This window comes from Bos javanicus, chromosome 15, assembly GCF_032452875.1.
Source record: "Bos javanicus breed banteng chromosome 15, ARS-OSU_banteng_1.0, whole genome shotgun sequence".
Classification (NCBI taxonomy): Eukaryota; Metazoa; Chordata; class Mammalia; order Artiodactyla; family Bovidae; genus Bos; species Bos javanicus.
In genome coordinates this window covers 46355491-46373343 of record NC_083882.1, presented here as the reverse complement: position 1 = coordinate 46373343, position 17853 = coordinate 46355491, and the positions used below count along the sequence as shown (strand labels likewise).

General features: G+C 39.9%; 1 protein-coding gene across 1 annotated transcript in view; it reads right to left on the bottom strand.

Annotated features, from left to right (window-relative positions):
- Positions 1 to 94: 94 nt before the first annotated feature.
- Positions 95 to 17853, bottom strand: part of LOC133226705 (interferon-induced very large GTPase 1-like) — a 119975-nt gene continuing 102216 nt past the window's right edge. Inside the window, exon 4 of the mRNA XM_061380564.1 lies at positions 95 to 17424. Coding sequence (XP_061236548.1) covers positions 10146 to 16961 — 6816 coding nt within the window. The 5' untranslated portion in view covers positions 16962 to 17424 and the 3' untranslated portion in view covers positions 95 to 10145. The remainder of the gene's footprint in view (positions 17425 to 17853) is intronic.

The window sequence follows — 17853 nt, the reverse complement described above, 5'->3', positions numbered from 1 at the left end:
AGGGAATATAAAGTCTTTTAGGAAACTCTCCAGTATTATTAGGTTGGTGCAACATAATTGTGGTTTCAGATTGTGAATTTTAAAGCATTGTAACTAGGCTCAAACATCTTTATTAATCAAAATAGGACCCATTATAATCAACACATTTTTCCCAATGGAAAATAAGTTTATTTATTCCTGTGGCATAAAACTGCGTGCTTCGAGTTTTGAAAAACTCTTGGAAAGATTTTTCTGTCTCTTCTGGTTGTGGAAGTCTTTTCTCTGCAACCAGTTGTTGAGATGCTTGAAGAAGTGGCAGTCAGTTGGCAAGAGTTCAGGTGAATACTGGGCTTCCTAGCTGGCGCAGTGCTAAAGAATCTGCCTGCCAACACAAGAGACGCAGGTTCAATTCCTGGGTTGGGAAGATCCCCTGGAGTAGGAAATGGCAACTCACTTCAGTATTTTTGCATGGAAAATCATAAGGACAGCCCACTGGTGGGCTACAGTCCATGGGGTTACAAAGAGTTGAACATGACTGAGCACATATGGAGGATGAGGCAAAACTTTGTAGTCCAATTCATTCACCAGTTGAAGTGTTGGCTGTGCGACATGCGGTTGGGCATTGTCTGGAGAAGAACTGGGCCCTTTCTATTGGCCAATGCTGGCTGCAGGCATTGAGGTTTTCAGTTTTCGGTGCATCTCATCAATTTGCTGAGCATACTTCTCGGATTTACTAATGGTTTCGCTAGGATTCAGAAAGCTGTCAGGGATCAGACCAGCAGCAGACCACCAAACAGTGACCATGACCTTTTTTTTTGTGCAGGTTTGGCTTTGGGAAGTGCTTTGGAGCTTCTTCTCAGTCTGACCACTGAGCTGGTCATCACTGGTTGTTGTATAAAATCCACTTTTCATTGCACATCAAAATCTGAGAAATGGTTTGTTGTTATTGCTTAGAATAAGAGAAGCTGACACTTCACAACAATGATTTTTTAAGATTTTGGTCAGCTTACGAGGCACCCACTTATTGAGCTTTTTCACCTTTCCAATTTGCTTCAATTGCCAGTCAACCATAGAATGGTCGATATTGAGTTCTTTAGCAACTTCTTGCATAGTTGTAAGAGGATCAGCTTTGATGATAGCTCTCAGTTGGTCATTGTCAACTTCCAATGGCCAGCCACTACTCTCCTCACCTTCAAGGCTCTTGTCTCCTTTGGAAAACTTTTTGAAATACTGCTGCACTATACATTTGTTAGCAGTTCCTGGGCCAAATGTGTTAATGTTGCAAGTTGTCTCTGCTGCTTTACAACCCATTTTGAATTTGAACAAGAAAATTGCTAGAATTTGCTTTTTGTCTAATATAATTTCCATAGTCTACAATAAATATAAAATACATAGAAAGTAAGGTCATTAGCAAAATAACAGAAAGTGAGAAATGAGCTTTAAAATGATGTACAATATAACCACATTTATTTAAGAATGTATTCCAATATCTAAAAACAGCAAAGTTGAGCAATGCAAAACCACAATTATTAATAGCTTCTCTTTCTTTATTGATTTCATTTATTTTGTCTCTCTTTTTCCTCTTTGATGTGTTTCGCTAGAGATTTTTCAATTTTGTCTCATCAAAGAACTAGCTTAGTTTCATTGATCTTTTCACTTGTTTTTCAGTCTCTATTTCAATTATTTCTTCTCCAAGCCTATTATTTTTCTTTTATGATCTTCAGGTTTTGTTTGTACTTTTTATTCTCATTCCTCTAGGGATAAGGTTAGTTTGTTTATTTGAGACTTTTTTGTTTGTTTGTCTTCTGTATGTAGGCCTATATTACTATGCACCTCCCTGTTAGAGCTTCTTTTGTTCTGCCTCATAGGTTTTGGAGCATTGTGTTTTCATTTTCAGTTGTCTTGAGATTGGTTTTTAAATTTTATCTTTGATTTCTTCAAGGAACCATTTGTTGTTTAGTAGCATATTGTTTAGACCACAAGTTTATGGTTTTTCTAGTTTTCTTTTGTTATATTCTTATTTTATCCTGTTGTGGTCAGAGAAGATACTTGATATCATTTTAGTTTTCTTAATTATACTAAGACTTGTTTTTTGGAGTTGCATATGATTTATTGTTGAAAATGTTCCTTGGGCACTTGAAAAGAATATGTATTGTGTTTTATTTGAATGAAATATTTTTTTGTGTATCTAATAAGTCAACCTGATCAAATGCATTGTTTAAGGCCCATATTTCTTTATTGATTTTCTGCCTGGATCATCTGGCCAAGGATGTAAGTGGGCTTTTAAATTCCTGTACTTTTATTGTATTACTGTTCATTTCTCCCTTTATGCCTGTTAATATTTGCTTCATGTACATAGGGGGCACCTGTATTGGGTGAATTGATAGTTACAAGTTTGGAAATAAGAGCTGGGTCCATAAGAAATCAATTGACATTCAAATTTCAATTTTATGTACTTTTTTTGGTAGAGAAGTCATTATGCAACACATATATCTGATAAAGTGCCTACATGCAGAATATGGAAAGAACTATAAAATCACCATGAAATGAATATGGATGAAAGACTTGAGCAGGAAGTTTATAAAAATGAATATTCAAATAGTCACAAGGAATGAAGTCCAGTCTCAGCACTAATCAGGGGAATGCAAACTATGGTGAGTTATTAGTACTACATAGTCCAGAGTGGCTAAAATTTAAAAGAGCGATAATAGTGTTAATAAACATGAGAAGCAATAGAAACACTCATATATTGCTAGTAATGTTATAAATTTGTACAGCTACTTTAAAAATTGGCTGGTATTCTCTCCTAAAGTTGAAGAGATATCCAGGTATGTAGATAAACTATGACCCCAAAATTATTCTCCTGGTATATACCTAATGGAAATGGGTGAGTAAATGCAACAAAAGACATGTGCAAGAATTCTTAGAGCAGCAGTATTTAAATAAACACAAGCTGAAGAAAATTCAAATGTTTGCAGTAGTATAATGGATAAATGAATTGTGATATATAATGGAATATTATATAATGACAAAAAACCCAACTGTAGCTCCATTTAGTAACAGATAAATTTCCCCAAAATTGTTGAGTGAATGGAAATCAGACACAAAACAATTACACTGAATCATTCAATTTGCCTGTTCAAAAACAGAGCTCATCTATGGTGTTGAACCTCTGGATTAGAGAGGGTATAGTTATTAGAAGAGGACATGTTGTGAGGGAGGTGATTCTAGGAGGCTGGTATGTTCTGTAACTTTTCCTCCATGGTGGTGAAATTGATGGGTTTGTTATGGAATAATTCCATGAACTGTACACGTGTAATTTGTGTTGTTGTTGTTGTGTTTTTTCTTTTGGTAGTATAACTCTTGTATTTCAGTTAAAAATAGGTTTAAAAAAATCACGTCTTTTATAGCCTCCTGACTCTCCAAGAGTTATTTCTCTTTCATTCTATGAGTAGGTGTGATATAATGAATAAAGGACCCCCCCCCCAAAAAAAATCCATTTTCTAATCCCCAGAACCTGTGAATATATGGCTTTACATGGCAAAAAGAATTTTTCAGATGTGACTAAGATATTGAGATTGGGAGACTATTATGGGTTATCCAGTTGTGACAAATGTAATCAGAAGGGTCCTTATGAGAGGGAGGTGTGGGAGTCAGAGGTAGAGTGATGTTACATGGGGACAACTTGACTGGTCACTGACAGCTTTGAAAATGGAAGGAGATTGTGAACCTAGGAAGGAGGGCAGCCTCCAGATGCTGGAAAAGGCAAGAAAACAGACTTTCCTTTAGAGCCTCCAAAAGGAATGCAGCTTTGCCAATAATTTGTGTTTAGCCCCATAAGACCCAATTTTGGACATATCACCTCTAGAACTATAAGAGAATTAACCTGTTGTTTTAAGTCACCAAATCCATGGTAATCTGTTACAGTAGCAATAGGAAACTAATAGTGGTAGTTCATGGGCGGTGTACTCTGACAGGTACAATGTCAGAGTACACTGTCCATAATAGGTGTTCTGCAATTGTGCTGAATGTATGATCAAGCTTCAAAAGTGTCATTCCTCAGTATGGTAAGGGGATTTTTGAAATAAATAAGGATGTTGAGAATTCAAGACCAGTATGATGTGTTGTGACCAGGCAGTTTCTACCAGTCTGTTTCCCTCTAATCTTCAGACTTCCTTAAACGTGAAAGGCTTAGAGTCTAGAGGTGAAGGAAAAGAGCACAGGGTTTGTAGCTATCAGGCACAACAAAATTGGAGATGAGGATGCAGATGAAGATGGCATGATTAGCACTTTCCCTTAGTCTGTGAAAGTCTTTCATTGTCAAGAGGGAGATTAGAATATTTTACAAAAGAAATGTGCAAAGAAATAAGATGGAGGTAATAATGCTCTTGACATCCCAAATGGATTTTGTTGTTGTAGTTCAACCACTCAGTTGTGTCCGACTCTGCAATCTCATGGACTGCAGCACACCAGACTTCGCTGTCCTTCACCATCTCCCAGAGCTTGCTCAAACTCATGTCCATTGAGTTGATGATGCCATCCAGCCATCTTGTCCTCTGTCGTTGCCTTCTCCTCCTGCCATCAATCTTTCCCAGAATCATGGTCTTTTCCAATGAGTCCATTCTTCATAACAGGTGGCCAAAGAATGGAGCTTCAGCATCAGTCCTTCCAATGAATATTGAGGATTGATTTCCTTTAGGATTGACTGGTTTGATCTCCTTGCAGTCTAAGGGACTCTCAAGAGTCTTCTCCAACACCACAGTCAAAAGCATCAATTCTTCGGCGCTTAGCCTTCTTTATGGTTCAGCATTTACATTCATAAAACTAGGCTTCCCTGGTGGCTCAGAGGGTAAAGCGTCTGACTGCAATGCGGGAGACCTGGGTTTGATCCCAGGGTCAGGAAGACCCCATGGAGAAGGAAATGGCAACCCACTCCAGTACTCTTGCCTGGAAAATCCCATGGACAGAGAAGCCTGGTGAGCTACAGTCCGTGGGATCACAAAGAGTCCGACACGACTGAGCAACTTCATTTTCTCAAACCATAGCTTTGACTACAGGATCTTTGTTGCCAAAGTAGTGTCTCTGCCTTTTTTTTTTTTTATGCTGATTAGGTTTGTCATAACTTTTCTTCCAAGCAGCCAGCATGTTTTAATTTCATGTAGTCACCATCCACAGTGATTTCGGAGCCCAGGAAAATAAAGTCTGTCACCGTTTCCATTGTTTCCACATCTATTTGCCATGAAGTGCTGGGGCCAAATGCCATGATCTTCCTTTTTTTGAATGTTGAGTTTTAAGCCAACTTGTTCACTCTCCTCTTTCACTTTCATCAAGAGCATCTTTAGTTCCTCTTCACTTTCTGCCATGAAGGTGGTGTCATCTGCTTTTCTGAGGTTATTGATATTGCTCCCAGCAATCTTGATTCCAGCTTGTGCTTCATCCAGCCCAGCATATCACATGATGTACTCTGCATAAAAGTTAAATAAGCAGGGTGACAGTATACAGCCTTGCCATAATCCTTTCCCAATTTTGAACCAGTCCATTGTTCCATGTCCTGTTCTAACTGTTCCTTCCTGACCTGCATACAGGTTTCTCAGGAGGCAGGTAAGGTGGTTTGGTTTTCCCATCTCTTTAAGAATTTTCCACAGTTTGTTGTGATCCACAAAGTTAAAGACTTTAACATAGTCAATGAAGCAGAAGTAAACGTTTTTCTTGAATTCCCTTGCTTTTTCTATGATCCAGCGGATGTTGGCAATGTGATCTCTGGTTCCTCTGTCTTTTCTAAATCCTTCTTGAACATCTGGAAGTTGTTGGTTCACATACTGTTGAAGCCTAACTTGGAGAATTTTGAGTATTTCTTTGCTAGTGAAGGAGATGAGTCCTATTGTGCAGTAGTTGGAGCATTCTTTGGTATTGCTTTTCTTTGGGATTGGAGTGAAAACTGACCTTTTCCAGTCCTGTGGCCACTGCTGAGTTTTCAACGTTTGCTGGCACAATGAGTGCAGCAATTTAACAACATCATCTTTTAGGGTTTGAAATAGCTCAGCTGAAATTAGTCACCTCCACTAGCTTTGTTCTAAGGTCTACTTGACTTAGCACCCCAGGATGTCTGGTTCTAGGTGTGTGATCACACCATCATGGTTATCTGGGTCATGAGGATCTTTTAAGTATAGTACTTCTGGGTATTCTTGCTACCTCTTCTTAATATCTTCTGCTTCTGTTAGGTCTATACAATTTCTGTCCTTTATTGTGCCCATCTTGGCATGAAATATTCCCTTGGTGTCTCTAGTTTTCTTAAAGAGATCTCTAGTCTTTCCCATTCTATTGTTTTCCTCTATTTCTTTGCACTGATCACTTAGGAAGGCTTTCTCATCTCTCCTTGCTATTCTTTGGAACTCTGCCTTCAGAGGGATGTATCTTTCCTTTTCTCCTTTGCCTTTAGCTGCTCTTCTTTTCTCAGCTATTTGAAAGGCCTCCTTAGATGACCATTTTGCTTTTTTGCATTTCTTTTTCTTGGCTCTGATCTTGATCACTGCCTCCTGTACAATGTTACAAACCTCCATCCATAGTTCTTGAGGCACTCTGTGTATCAAATCTAATCCCTTGAATCTATTTGTCACTTCACTGTAAAATTGTAAGGAATTGGTTTAGGTCATACCTGAATTGCTTAGTGATTTTCCCTACTTTCTTCAATGTAAGTCTAGTTATAATTACTAAGATCTATTCAAAACCATAGAACACTTCTGACACTAAAAATGTGGGTTTTCCCTACCAAACAGTTCTCTAACTCTGTGCAGATACCAACTGGGTGTCCTACAATTTGATTCAGTTCTGACACTAACTACCTGGAGTTAGTTCAGACGTCACTGGTTAAGGGCTCAGCCCCACAAGACTGCCCTCCCACTTCAGATAGCAATTGCAAATATTGGGTCCCTAGTTACCCACAATTTATGTGACTTGTCTTAAAACTTGGGATCCCCATGACACACTCTTCTAGTCTGAAAATTTGCTGTGACTGCACATGGAAATCAAGAACTTTTCTTATTTACAGCTAAATATATATAGGATATATAGTTATGTATCCTTATAAAGGATGTTAGAAAATATATACATGAAGAACCTGATTAAGAGGCAAATAATATGAGGTGTGGAAGTGTCCTGAACACAAGGCTTCTGTGACTGTGGAGGTTGGGGTACACCACCTTTCTGCATGTGGGGATGTTCACCACCCTAGAAGCTCTGCAAACCCTTTCCCTTATGGTTTTATGGGGGTCCTATGACATAAGCATGATTAAATCATCGGCAACTCCAGATTATCTCAGTCTCTATCCAGTTTTCCTCCTGGAGGTGTGAGGGGATTTGGAGCTGAAAGTTCCAATCCTCTTATCACATGGTTTCTTTGGAAGGTAACCTCCATCCTGAAACTATCTAGGGGGCTCATACAGAGTCACCTTATTAACATAAACTCAAGTATTCTTGACAAGGACTTTTTAGGAGTAACAAAAGAGGCTCCTCTCATCCATGTAACTCACGAAGTTCCAAGAATTCTAGGAGCTCTTCTCCAGAAACCTGGACAAAGACTGCATATATCTTTATTATTATATCACAATATTGTACTAGTTAATAGTGAGAAGTAATTGAAAACATCTCCTGGAAGCAGTCCCTTCCTTTTCCAGGAGAGACTCATCTGTGTTGCCAGTTTATTTCTCCTCTTGCCCCTCTTCCTCATTTTTCTTCATCTGTGTGTAAACTGTTCATTGAATGAGCTGGACTCAGTGGTGTATAATTGGAATATTCCTTTATTTATCTCTGCCCTTGCTTGCCACCATATTATTTTTGTTCTCCCCACCCCCATTCCTGGTAATATTCCTGGGAAAGTGATTTTTCTAGTCACTTTTGGTATTAGAATATCTAAAATCTTAGGCATCAAAAAGTTTAGTCCTATCTACTATCAAAACTTTCATCTCTCATTAAATCCTAAGCTGGCTCCTTGACCACATTTCACCACCTCCATCAAGTTCAGGCCTGATGTACAATTTCATAGAACTGGAGGGAGTGTGTCATGACCTGTTTTCTTTTTCTCATTTCTTTACTTTCTTTCCTCCTCCTACTCTCATTATTTGGTTTGAGGGATGAGAGCTGAAGGGTAGCTGGTGCTATTTGTGATTTGTCTTTTCGTTGTTGAATATACAATAGGGGCTTGTTGTGGTTATGCTTTTGTGGAGTCTTCAGAATGCCCCCATACACTTAATGATCTGATAGTGTACTGTTTGCTGACCTGTTTTGCTGACATCCCAGGGTAAGCTCTTTGACTTTCCCCTCATTCCTGCTTCTGGCAGTATATTTCCAGTTGTCTCTGCTGAAGTGGGTGGTGGGAGGGGTGGGGCGTGGGAGGGGTGAGGAAACTCTGTTGGGCAGAGGATCCAATCTGTATCCCATGGACCTTGGGGAAATTTAGCGTCTTATTCAGGAGTAGAGGACACTAGTGATCATGAGCAGATAGCCCCAGCCTCCATGTTAACTACTGTTACTGCTGTTTCCTGGAGGTTGCTCAAACTCAGTGATGTATCTAAACATCTCATCCTCTGCTGCCTTCTTCTCCTTTTGCCTTCAATGTTGATACTTCCTCCAAATGAAAAGACATATAAGTCTGTCTTAAATCCCTATGGATTTAGGGATGACAGAAATAATTAGTCCGTAATAGTCTGTAGTACACTTCATTCACTTAGAGACCTAAGTGAAAATCTTCTTAGTGCAAATTTCCCTCTTTTTTAAAGCACGTGCTGGTGCTCAGTCCTGCCCAACTCTTTGCGGCCTCATTGACTGTGGCCCATCGGGCTCCTCTGTGTATGGAATTTTCCAGGCAAGAATACTGAAATGGGTTGCCATTTCCTTCTCCAGGGGATCTTTTCGACACTGAAATCAAGCCCGGGTCTCCTGCATTGCAGGTAGACTATTTACTGACTGAGCTACAAGGGAAGCCCCTACCTGTCCCACAGCCTTGATTAAAATGGCCATTTTTCCCTGGTCATAAATCTTGTTCCATAAACGGATCTGTCTCAGATTTGTACAGAGCTCTAGGCTTTGAATACCTAAACTCCTGTGAATTTTTTCTTTACCTTTTTGTAGAAAACATGCACAGGCAAGGGCCAAAGTGCCCAGGAAGAAGAGAAAAATGGTTAAATTACAAAAAGTTATTTAACTTCTATTTTTCATATTTGTTTAATATTGTTTCCTGAATTGATGCAGGCTCTATCCTGGCCAAGTTTCTGATTTTTTATTTTTTATTCCTGTAATAAAATAGCTCTAAATGGCATTATATTTGAGAATTGGATATCTTGAATTTCCTATGAATGTTTTTGCAGTCAAGCATTAAAAACTCTTCCTCACAATTTCATAGTGAAAAAAATACACTTAGAAATGAAAAGAATTTGTAACTTCCAGTGAATAACCGTATATTGATAAAAATATTCATATACTTATTCTATAGATTTTGTAGCAGCCTGCAATGATTTTAATTTCCCTCTGTGAAAATGACTTTCTTGAAGCTTTATATAACATTCAGTTCAGTTCAGTTCAGTCGCTCAGTCGTGTCCGACTCTTTGTGACCCCATGAATTGCAGCACGCCAGGCCTCTCTGTCCATCACCAACTCCTGGAGTTCACTCAAATTCATATCCATCAAGTCGGTGATGCCATCTAGCCATCTCATCCTCTGTGGTCCCCTTCTCCTCCTGCCCCCAATCCCTCCCAGCATCAGAGTCTTTTCCAATGAGTCAACTCTTCACATGAGGTGGCCAAGGTATTGGAGTTTCAGCTTTAGCATCATTCCTTCCAAAGAACACCAACATTACATATTTTAAAATAAAAACATTCAGAATAATAATATAAAATATGCAGTTGGTATATTAAATGGACTTTATTTGATTTCATCATGTACTCATATATATGTTATCTGTTTTTAAAGAAGAAGGAATTGAGGCAAAGAAAAATAAGGTTCTTACTCAAGAAATCTTTAACTTTTGTTATGATTGATTTAGTTTTAGATGTTTCATTTGAAAAAAAATTGATACAAGGATGGTTTCATTCTGAGTGGGTGGTATTTTAGGCTTGTTCTGGTAATGTGCCTTTTTTGTTTAGATACTGGAACTCTTATCTGGTCATTGAGTATTAATTTTTTTTCAAGTCATCAAGCACATCCTGCTTTGTGATTTTGTTCCAGGCATCAGGAATTTCACCTTTATTGATAAATCTTTTGTGATGTTTTTCTTCTAGCTTTGATCTGAAGTGACAGACAAACCATTTCCAGTATGGCTGGGTGGATGTGTCTGGGGTGATGCTCCATGTGGCATATTCCCCTCCTGCTTGTCGATAGGTCTTATATGGGATCCTCCTGCCATCATTCAAAACAAAATCACAGTCACTTGCTACCAGACTAGTACAGTGTTCAATGACAAAATGGTCTGTTTGATACCACCCCCATCCACTGAGAGCCTTTGGACGGTGGAAGGGAACACTGTGGTCTCCTTCATGGGTAGGGATTGTGTTTGTACAAATTGCTTTACAGAAGGGACACTGTTTCCAGCAGCCACAGAGATGTTCAAAGAGCATTTTCTGGATTTCAGGAATGATTTCTTCTACAAGTTTAGACAAACAGTTCTGTTCTACCTTCTTCATTTCAGGATCCAAAGCTTTACTCATGGCCTCTTTGATAAACTCAATATCTTTTATCTCCTGGTGTTCAATGCTTATCAAGTCTTTTCGTGGAAAAGTCAAGGTACTCCCCAGGTGATCACAGAACAAATCTAACCACCCAGACACTGTGCTGCTTTTATCTTTAGCTATTGCTGTAGATGCATGTATAGCTGAGAGGGTGGCATTTTTGATGTCATGTAAACTCATTTGTAGAAAAGTCTTTATTTTTTTACTTCCTGTGTCAGACAAATATCTTTTAACATGGTTTTCAATGTAATTCTTAAAAAATGATTCTGGATTATGAAGGTACTGGCAGTAGTTATCAAAATTTTCCTCTTCTGCCAGAGAGATGAGAATGTGTTTCTCCAGGTTAGCTCTGTTTTCATTGAATGCCCGGCAGGTGGTTCGAATGTCCCCAGCAATTTTGAGGGCCGTGTTTTTCCTTATGGTGCTGGAGACAGCAGGTGTGAGTTTCTTCCACAGAAAATCAACAAATGTTTTAATTGAAGTTGCTCCTTGACAAGAGATCTTAAAGCTCATGAAGAAATCATCTTTCTTGCTTTGCAGATAGTGTACAGGATCATTTGCCCTCTTGAATGCCTTGTGCATCTCCTTAAACTTCACTGAAGCTCTTTGGAATAAACACAATGATAAGTCTATTTCATATTTTTTTGTAAATGTGTATCTTTTCTGAGTGGGTGCAGACTTCATCTTCTCATGTATTATTCTCAGGATTTCATGGAAATAAGTTAGATTGTAATCATGCTTTTGCTGAGATATTTTGTTAACAGTTTCATTAACTTTTGAAATAATGCAGTCAGTAGTCATATTTATGGAGTGTATATCCTGGGTCTCTATTGTCATTGTAGTGAGTCCCCAAAAATTCCTGTTCATCTTAACATGTTTGTCATAGTTGATTTCAAACTTTTCTCCAGAATAGTTCTTCAGTATGCTTACTATGTCTTTTTCCTTTTTGAAATAATCCAAAAGGATATTTTCATAATCCACTTCAATTTCAGGCTCTACAGCTAGAGGGAGACTTGAGGACACATCATAGACCCATTTTTCCCAAAGTGGGTTGAATTCCTCATGGAGCTCTTCCTCACTCAATTCGGTGCCACTCAGCGATAAAGCCAACTTCCGGCTTTTTTCCAATAATTCCTTTTCATAACCTGACTTTTTGTTACCCGGTTTTTCCTGATTTTTTTTAAAACTAATCAGTTCTTTGGCTTTTCTCTGGCCATCTAAAATTAGTGCCTGTTTAAGGGTTATTAGTTTATTTTCAAAATTTCCTTTCCACTGAACCAGCACTTCACTATCTGGGTCTTCATTAAAATATTTTTCAAGTTTTTGCTTGATGGCTTCATATATCTCTGTAACTGGAGCCTCCAGGGTATATGTTTCAAGTGTCTGGATTTTTCCGTTCTGAATCTGGCTAATCAGCTCGTCCTGTAATCTCTGCACATCACTCCTCAGCTCCCATGTCCAGGAGTTATACATGGTTTCCAGTTTGCTCATGACCATGACTTCTTGAGTGTTCCTGAAACTGAAAATAAAGTTCTCATTCCGTAGGGCTCTCCACAAATCTTGAACTCGGGATTTTACATCTGATATCTTCATGATGCTTCCCCTAGATTCCTGTTGGGCAGTCACAAGAATTCTACTTTTTAGTTCCTGAACATTGTGGCTGTAGCGAGGATTGGGAGGGGCCATTGGGGGATTGCCATCCCAGAGGTGAGCAAAGTAGTAGATGTGGGTATTGACGTCAAACTTAATCACATCACTAAAGCAGGTTACATTGGAGCACTGCTCTTCTGCAGCTGCTATTGCTGCTAGTTCATCCAATCTCTCCTCAAGCTGCCTTCTTCCTTCCATAGTTTGGTCTTTAGCTGTAACTTCCCTCACATTCTGATGGACAAAGAGGCAACTGGGAGAGATTTTCACTTGTTTCATTCTCAGAAAAGCTTGGATAACTATTTGTCGAATATCTTGCATTTCTGATGGATTTCCCCCCATAATATTGATCAGAGTCAAGTTTCCAAGTCCGATGACAAAGGTTGCCAACTCATTGTCATGATTCTGGGACTTGTTGCTGAGTTCTGGGGCTCGAAGTCCCTCTGTGTCCACAACAAGCACAAAGTCAAAGCCAAGTTCAGCTGTGAATGTCTCCTCCACTTTCAGAAGCTGCATGTAGGCCCCCCGGGTACACCTCCCGGCACTGAGTGTGAACTGCAGCCCAAAAAGGGCATTCAGCAGGGTGGACTTCCCTGAACTCTGCAGGCCAAGGACAGAGAGAACAAAGAGCCGCTTGTTTCCAAGTTTCTCAGAGAGCTTGTCAAAAACAGCTGCCACCCACTTCAGGGGCACATATGAAACATCCCCATCCATTAGCTCAATGGGAACACCAGATATCATCAGATCTGCAGCAATGTGGGGAAGGGAGAGAAATAGGGTATCTTTCATGGGTGAAGCTTCTTCCAGAGCTTCATAGATCTGGCCAGCTTCTCTGAGAATGTGCTCAATTCCCAAGGTACAGTCATTAATCTCTCTGGAAATAGCTTCTATCTCATTTTGCCAGTCTTTCAGAGAGCTACTCTTTGGGGCCTCTTGCTTTTCTTTTTGAACCAATGCCTTTTTCTTCTCATTTAGATTTTCCAAGTGTCTTGCAGTCAGGTTGTCCAAAGCTACATTCAGCCATTGGAGGAAGTAAAGTTTGGTGTGAGTTTCTGAATGATTTTGGAGAATTTCAAGGACAGAACACATTAAAGCATTGAGAGGAAAGGCTTTTCTCAACTGTTCAAGTCTTATCATTTGTTTTTCTGTCTCAGTCTCACTTTTGTGTTGTTCAATGCTGCGATTCCCCTTTTCTCTCAGATGATAGAGTTCTTTGTCCTTTTTACACCAAAGTTGCCACAGTTTTCCCTGAAGAGGTAGTAAGTTTTCCTTGACCTGAGATATTTCCATTTCTCTCAATAGGGTCATAAGAGCCTCTGCCTTTTCTTTGGCTTCCTTGCAATCTCTCTGGTCTTCATCAATAAGCATTCCTTGCTTGCGAGCAACTTGGGCACAGTTCTCCAAGCTGAGTGCAGTGTTAGAGAGCTCCAGCAAACGTCTGATTGTAGTTGTGAGCTCCCCTATTAGTTCTGCCTCATTTCTGTTCCTGATCCCAATTCTCACTCTTGGGCCAGAGTCATTGACTGTGATTTTCCCTTTATCATCAAGCAAGAAGATTAAAGGTTTTGATGACTGACACATGTCACGGACTATTTTTCGGTTTCCTTTATTGTCATCAGAAGTTGACATGAGGACCACAATTATGGAAGAGACTTCCTTCAAAAAGGCGAGTTGCTTCTCATATTCCTTTGCTTCTCCGTGAAGATTCGTAAAGGTCAAGCAGTTGTCAAATCTGTCCTGCTCTTCCCCCCCAGGACAGAACCAGGCGACTTCCACCACTCCTCCCATCAAGAGACAGTCTCTGCTGCTGCCGTTGCAGTGTCGGTGAAAAAAGACATCATGTTTGCGTTCACTGAGAAGACAGTTCATGATCTGTGATTTGGAAGCAGAGAAGCCAGTTCCAACTCTAATAAAGGACACAATGGGGGCAGAAACACGACACATCTGTTGATTCGTGTAATTGTCCTTCTCCTCTTTTATTGATTTCCCTACTTGCTGCCAGCTCCTTCGAATTTGTCTGAGAGACCAAAGAGAGAATTCAATTTGAGCATTGCAAGGATTAGGTATGAGAAGGGGGAGGGCAAACTGACAAATGGAAAGTTTGTCCAAAATATATTGTCTGGCAAAATCATCTGCACAGTGAAGAATTGCCATCTGAACATCCATAGGGTGAACATAGGGTCTGGCATTAGTGGCTGCTGAAGGCTCAGTAGGATGAGCACTTTCTTCAGGTAGATCTTCATATGGATCAAAAGCCTCCTTTTCTTGATTTGAGGTGCTTGAATAGACTTGGTTCTCTGTGTAGTCTTCATGTTTGATGATCAGGTATCTCAGCCCATAATCCAGCATCAATAGCTTCTGTAGGAAATAGAAGGGAAGTTCTCTTTCAGAGCAGGGCTGGGTGTTGTACACAGAAGTCTTGTGGATCAGTTGGAAGTTAGCTCTGCTCATTTTTCTTGGGTAGTAGTGTTCTAGGCCTAGACGCTGGAGTAAATCTTGGAAGGCTCCATTTTCTATGACTTCCTTCTTTTTCTTTTCATTATCATGTGGTTCGTAGGGCTCTTTCTTTTCATGGAAGACACTTTGCAATTCTTTTATCACCTCCTCCACTTGCAATGAAGAGACAGCATCCTCATATTTCCCATCAATGAGCAGTCTCAAGTCTTTGTCTAGGTTTTGCCAATCATGATCTCCATGGTTGGTGAGGACATGTACAACTTCTTTAGTCAAAGATTGTCCCATGTGATGTTTGATCAATGCCAAGCGTTGTGTTTTCTCCTCCTGAGAAACAGCTTTGATACCCGCTGTTGCTGTCAGACCTGTGAGCACCAGGAATGCCTGAGCCCTGTAGTTGCAAATATTTTTGAGCTCTTGGTATTTATTTGGTGCAGTTTGCGTTTTCTCCAATAGGAAGTCTAACTCATCATGCCCCAGGAGATACTGAAATATATTGTCAACCACATGATATCCTGCACCAGATGCTATCAAAAGTAGCAAAATGTGTGTGTCTGGCTTCCCTGTTTCTCGGAGGTATTTCAAGAAACAACCTAGAGACAAGCTGACCTCATAAGTCAGCTTCCTTTGAGCTTCCTCTACTAACTCTGTAGATTCAGAGTTCGCCTTTACTTCCCTAAGACCCTTCTGTGCTTTTTTAAATATTTCAATTAACTCAGAAAATTGCGTGATCTGGACATTGTCTTCCTTTGGTTCTGACTGAAATATCCACTCCATAATGGAATGAGCCTGAGGAAAGTTTGTTACTATATAGATGTGAGGATCCAAAAGATGGCTCAACTGGAATTTAATAAATGTAGTTCCATAAATGGAAGATTTTTTGCAAAAGTTTACCATGTTTACTAGAAAATTCTGCAGACCCCTGTCTTTTAGGCATATATTAGTCCAAGTGGTATAACTTCCAGTTTTTTGACTCAATCTTTGCATGAAATTTATCAGCCTTTTAAGCTGTTCTTCAGGATCAAAAACTTTCCAGGATTTCACATCCTCTAGGAAAATCCTAGCCTCCTTCTCAATGCTCAGTAATTCTCTCTCCTGGATCTGGGCAGTGAGTTCATTCAGAACAGTATAGTGGGCTTTCAGGCAGTTAGCTAATTTATGAGGATCCTTAAAATCACTTCTGTGGCTAGACAGAACAATGTCCCAAACAGGTACCAGCTGAAGACCACGGTCAATGACACACCAGGTTTGATTATTGGCAACTAGACCAGCTTTCCAGTCAAAAAAGCCATTTGCTTCTGGTGGGCCACCTGTCTGGGCCACAGATAACTGAACTTCGGTTTGGAGATTTTGGAAGGTTGTTTTCTGAGAGGCTTTTTTCAGATGTGAGTCTGACATATCCAGACCTGTACCAATGTTCACTCCAAAGCCACTGTAACCGCCCTTTATGTAAATATTCAGGGCCTCTGCTGCTTGCTGTTTCACTTCTGCCAGCTGCTCTTTTTGGAAACCCTCTGAAATGGCTTTCCACCAGTAGATTCCTCCCAGGTGCAGAGGGCCCTGGTTAGCATGAGACCCATACCTCTGGAAGAAGGCTTCAGTCCTATGCCTCAGCAAGCATAGTTCGTCTGAGTCTTCTGACTGACTCAGAAGGTTTTCAATGTATTTTAATTCCTCGAGAGCAGCATTGGAAAGTTGGAGCTGGTCAACCGGAAAGTAGAAGGAGGCCAGTGGGATATAGATGAACTTGATTGAGCAGAAATAAGAGTGTGTAGAATGTGACTGTTGTGTTTTCTTGGATTCTGAATGCATGCTCTGATCCATACCAGCTTTCAGGCTAATTCCCCAACCTCCACACTTTGCTAAGGCTGATACACTGAAGCCCAGCTTCTCTACAATCTGAGTGAACTTGGATTCTTCTTGAGAAGATGTAAATTCCTTCATTTCCATCCGTGTACCCTGCTCAGGGCCACGGAGTACAAAGTCCTTGGGGACACAGAGTAGCTCCTCTTTCTTCTTTATAAGAGACCTTTGGTCACTGGTTTTGTAAATTCCCTCTAGGGCTAGTCCTCCAGATGCATGTCTCACCAGTTCTCTATCTGTGAGACTTTTCCTGTGAGACAGTTCCCCCTTTATGTTGAGTTGTCTCTCCGTGTCTTCCATGACTTCTCTTAGGGCTTTTCAGGAACTGGACAAAACTCTTTCGGGATCTCCATTGTCTGCCTCAGCTCCACTTCCTTTTTCCTTTCTGCCTCATCTTGTCACTGCCTTCCTTCTGAAAGCATCTCTCTTAATTTCTTCAGTGTCCATTCTGCCTTCTGCCTTTTCTTTACTGATTCCACATGAGGCTCCTATAACTCTGAAAGAGTATTTGAGTATGACTGGTTAAGCAGTTTCTCCAGGGCCCTTTTCTCCCAGGAATGTGGCACCTGGCATTTCAGTTTCTGGAGGTCTTTTTCTTCTAGGTGTTGTAAGGCATGGGTAGAAGTCACATCCAGGTGTTCCTGCAGCTTTGACAACTAGTATTTAACTGCCAGTCCTACTTCCCTGAGCAACTTTTGGAGATCTTGCCCATTTTTGCCTCTGAGTAGGGGTTCATTGGGCATAGACTGTGCTACGTACATGGCTGTGTGAAGATAAGACACTCAGTTAGCCTGTGGCATGTTAATATGCAGAATTCTGTGCTTAATTTGCAGAAACCTGTTGCTTTTTACACTAATAAAATTCATACACTAATAATGAACTATCAGAAAAAGAAATTCAGGGAACAATCCCATTTATGATCAGACTAAAAAGGATAAAATACCAGGGAATAAACTTAACCAAGAAGGTGAAAGACCTATACTCTGAAGGAATTTGAAAATGATAAAAAGGAATGGAAAGACATCCTGTGTTCCTTAATTAGAAGGATTAATGTTGTTTAAAATGTCCATACTATCCAAAGCAATCTATAGATTTAATGCAATCACTATCAAAATACCCAGGACACTTTCACAAAAGTACAACAAAATGATTCTAAAAAATTTTTGGAACCACAAAAGACTTAATTGCCAAA